A 3,299-nucleotide genomic window follows, 5' to 3' on the forward strand; every position below is an offset into this window, starting at 1 on the left:
GTGTGAGAGAGAGAGAGTGTGTGTGTGAGAGAGAGAGTGAGTGAGAGAGCGTGTGTGTGTGTGTGTGAGAGAGAGAGAGAGCGCGTGTGTGTGTGTGAGTGTGAGAGAGAGCGTGTGTGTGTGTGTGTGAGTGAGCGTGTGTGAGAGAGAGAGAGAGAGCGAGAGAGCGTGTGTGTGTGTGTGTGTGTGTGAGAGAGAGAGAGAGAGCGAGTGAGAGAGCGTGTGTGTGTGTGTGTGTGAGAGAGAGAGAGAGAGAGAGAGAGAGACTGGGGCCTGTTCCATAAAACAAGTTCACCAAATAATCCAGGCTTATTTAAGTTAGTCTGACTTATTGCCAGTTGATTTGGTTCAAAATAAATCCGAGTAACTGAAATAAACCTGGAGTATTTGGTGAACTTGTTTTATGATTACAGGTTCAGAGGAAACCATCCGCACAATACAGAGAAATGCAGACAAAGAAGAGCGTACTTTATTTTCATCTGGTGATGAATACACATGCCAAGCTGTGTGCAATTAATTAAGGGAAGAACTGAAACAAACTGACACTGAACTTTCAGTTTTTCCTCTATTCAGATCGAAGCGGATGAAACAAGCATTCAAATGAAAAACACACAATGGCCTACAAACATTAACGTCACGGAGTAGGGGTTCTTCAAATGTTCTCCTTTCTTTGGATGCAAATAATAAATCTCTCCATTGCACTCTTTTCTAAGAAACCCAGTGAAACTGGCCTGTTTCTCCAGACATTGATTCATCATGACATCAGCTTTCTGACAGACAGATATATATTATTCTTGTCACCGTCCGTCTGCAGACAGCGGCACTACATACATGTTTGCTCACTGAGTGTAATGAGAAACTCATCGTGAACAGCCTGAGATGAAACGCATGAAATCATGAATTAAGGTTAGCTTTATTAGTCTTCATTTATTACTGAAATAGCTGTGTGACATCAGAGCTGAACCTGTACATGTTTCAACACCTGCACGTCAAACCTCTTTTTCTGTCGTTAGAGTGTCTCTATTTTCCTTCACAAGCAGCACAGGCTTCGGAGACTCTGCTGTGGTCTGATCCTGACCTCACACAGCCACGCTCTCCAGCTCCACGTCACTGACGCACCGCCGCTTGCTCTGCATCCCGTCGTCTGATGCAGGGAAGAGCTTCCTCTTGGAGAGGGCTGCGTGGAGAGCAGGGCTGTCTGGAGACGCGCTCTGGAGCCCGAGGCTCAGGTCTCGAGAGTTCAGCGAGGATCTGGTGTGGAAGCCGGAGTCGGAGAGATCTGCTTTCACACAGAAGCCCTGGTGTGGAGACTCCAGCTCCGAGTCGCTGGAGGACCTCATCTGAACATCCACACGGTGAAGATCTGCTGGCGTCTCGTCTCGGAGAGCAGATGCAGGGTTAAAGGTCAATCTACGGCCCGTCCCTTTTGTGCGAAACCCGCCGGGCCTTTGCTTCCTTGAGCCTTCAGCAGAAGAGCCAGAGTCTTCCGAGCTTCCGTCGTAGGGATCCAGACACTGGACAACAATCAGGAGTTCAGAAACACTAACCATTCATTTCAGTGATCATCATCATGACTTCCACAGCAGGTTAGTTTGTGACTAAAGAAGCGAGTCAGGGTTGTGTTTACCTGCTGGTAGTTTTGCTGGAGTTTCTGAGGAGCTTCTGGAGTGCTGCTTTCACAGCCCTGACGCGAGATCATGCAGTTCAAGTCAGATGTGTTGTGTTTAGCTCATGTTTGAGGTTGATTTTGGACAGAAATACCTTGCTGCTGACATCAGACCATCTGGGGTTGGACTCTGATTCGGAGTCTGAGCTGGAGTCTACTTTACACATCTCCTGACAGAAACCAGACTGCTTTAAACACACACACAACAGACACAGCTTCAGAAACACTAGAAATGGACATCTTACCATGTATCTGAATGCCAGTCTACCAACAGCGTCTGACTGAGTATTGATCAGTTCTTCCATTCCAGATCACTGCCAGTCAATCTGATCGATCCCTCAGCCAGTTCACTCAGCTTTATATCGGAGCCAATCGTGTCGTGTGAGAGTGTGTGTGTGTGTGTGAGAGAGAGAGAGTGTGTGTAAGTGTGTGTGTGTGTGTGTGTGCGTGCGTGAGAGTGTGTGTGTGAGAGAGTGAGTGTGTGTGTGCGTGAGAGTGTGTGTGTGTGTGTGTGTGTGTGTGTGTGTGAGAGAGTGTGTGTGTGTGTGTGAGAGTGTGTGTGTGTGTGCGTGAGAGTGTGTGTGAGTGTGTGTGTGTGTGTGTGTGTGTGAGAGTGTGTGTGTGTGTGTGTACGTGTTCAGGCTTCAGTCGAGACCTTTTCTTCAGGTTTGAAGCTAATTAAATGGTAAACCACGAGAAATATTCTTAAACATCAGATGGAATTTTATATGGAAGATTATTGAATCGTTAGGAATCTTGTTCCAGACGTCTATTCTACCAATCATTTTCACACAATAATTGGTAGAAGAAAAACAATTATGAACGTGAGAACGGATTGGACAATAAATTAATGTGTATTTTGGGAGAGAAGCTGTCCACCATAAACTATATATATAATATTTACATTTCTTAAAGCTATCGCTAATATTTGATGGGTGACGTTATTTTTTTACTCTTTTGAATCGCATGTGTATGTGTGTAAATGTGCATGTTACTAATGCATTGTCATGTTTTTATCGCGCAATAAAGCACATTTTCTTCTTGATTTTTGGTTCAGTTGTAAGAGACATAACACAAACAAACAAAAAACCCGGACGTTTCTGAGGTCACGATGGCAAAAAAAACAAACAAATAAAAATACAACAAAAATCCTCCCGTAAATTCGTCTGGAACGCCGGACCGAGGCTGAGGAGCGCAGTGCGCATGCGCGGCGCGTCAGATCCGGCTGCGGAAGGATGAGTGTCAATGTTAAAGATGGCGGCGGAGGGAGGAGGGAAGGAGATGAACGAGATCAAGAGTCAGTTCAGCACGCGAGAAGGCGCGTATAAACTCCTCACGCACTCAGAGTACAGCAGACCCAACCGAGTGCCCTTCAACTCTCAGGGCTCCAACCCCGTCAGAGTCTCGTTCGTCAACGTCAACGATCAGTCCGGTAACGGCGAGCGCATCTGCTTCAATGTGGGCCGCGAGCTCTACTTCTACATCTATAAAAGCGTCAGGAAGGTGAGCGCTTTATCAGAGTTATTCACATCACGCGTGACGCGACGCCAGTGTGTGTGTGTGTGTGTGTGTGTGTGTGTGTGTGTGTGTGTGTGTGTGTGTGTGTGTGTGTGTGTGTGTGTGTGTGTGTGTG

General features: G+C 46.5%; 2 protein-coding genes across 3 annotated transcripts in view; one reads left to right on the top strand and one right to left on the bottom strand.

Moving 5' to 3' along the window:
* Nucleotides 1–272: 272 nt before the first annotated feature.
* LOC107573730 (uncharacterized) lies at nucleotides 273–2,092 on the bottom strand. 2 transcript variants are annotated; one of them, XM_016260174.1, is made up of 4 exons: nucleotides 1,912–2,092; nucleotides 1,762–1,833; nucleotides 1,628–1,684; nucleotides 273–1,514 (listed from the first exon to the last, which is right to left on the bottom strand). In XM_016260174.1, exons 1-4 carry the CDS (start codon nucleotides 1,969–1,971, stop codon nucleotides 1,080–1,082), a joined length of 624 nt encoding a protein of 207 aa, XP_016115660.1. In that variant the 5' UTR covers nucleotides 1,972–2,092; the 3' UTR covers nucleotides 273–1,079. The 2 variants fall into 2 exon arrangements, with proteins under 2 accessions (XP_016115660.1, XP_016115659.1); XM_016260173.1 differs by having other exon boundaries at nucleotides 1,762–1,836; nucleotides 1,912–2,089.
* A 445-nt stretch (nucleotides 2,093–2,537) lies between these two features.
* Nucleotides 2,538–3,299, top strand: part of LOC107573731 (WD repeat-containing protein 20) — a 9,500-nt gene continuing 8,738 nt past the window's right edge. The window contains exon 1 of the mRNA XM_016260175.1: nucleotides 2,538–3,169. Within this exon, the coding sequence (XP_016115661.1) occupies nucleotides 2,912–3,169 (258 nt within the window). The 5' untranslated portion in view covers nucleotides 2,538–2,911. The remainder of the gene's footprint in view (nucleotides 3,170–3,299) is intronic.

This window comes from Sinocyclocheilus grahami, unplaced genomic scaffold, assembly GCF_001515645.1.
Source record: "Sinocyclocheilus grahami isolate Dianchi unplaced genomic scaffold, SAMN03320097.WGS_v1.1 scaffold2018.1, whole genome shotgun sequence".
Lineage (NCBI taxonomy): Eukaryota > Metazoa > Chordata > Actinopteri > Cypriniformes > Cyprinidae > Sinocyclocheilus > Sinocyclocheilus grahami.

Coding starts and splice junctions, on each gene's coding strand:
- LOC107573730 (XM_016260173.1), bottom strand. CDS start 1,971: ATGGAAGAACTGATCAATACTCAGTCAGACGCTGTTGGTAGACTGGCA. Junction 1,837..1,911: donor GACTGGCATTCAGATACATG/GTAAGATGTCCA, acceptor GGTTTCTGTCAG/GAGATGTGTAAAGTAGACTC. Junction 1,515..1,627: donor TCCAGCAAAACTACCAGCAG/GTAAACACAACC, acceptor ATTGTTGTCCAG/TGTCTGGATCCCTACGACGG.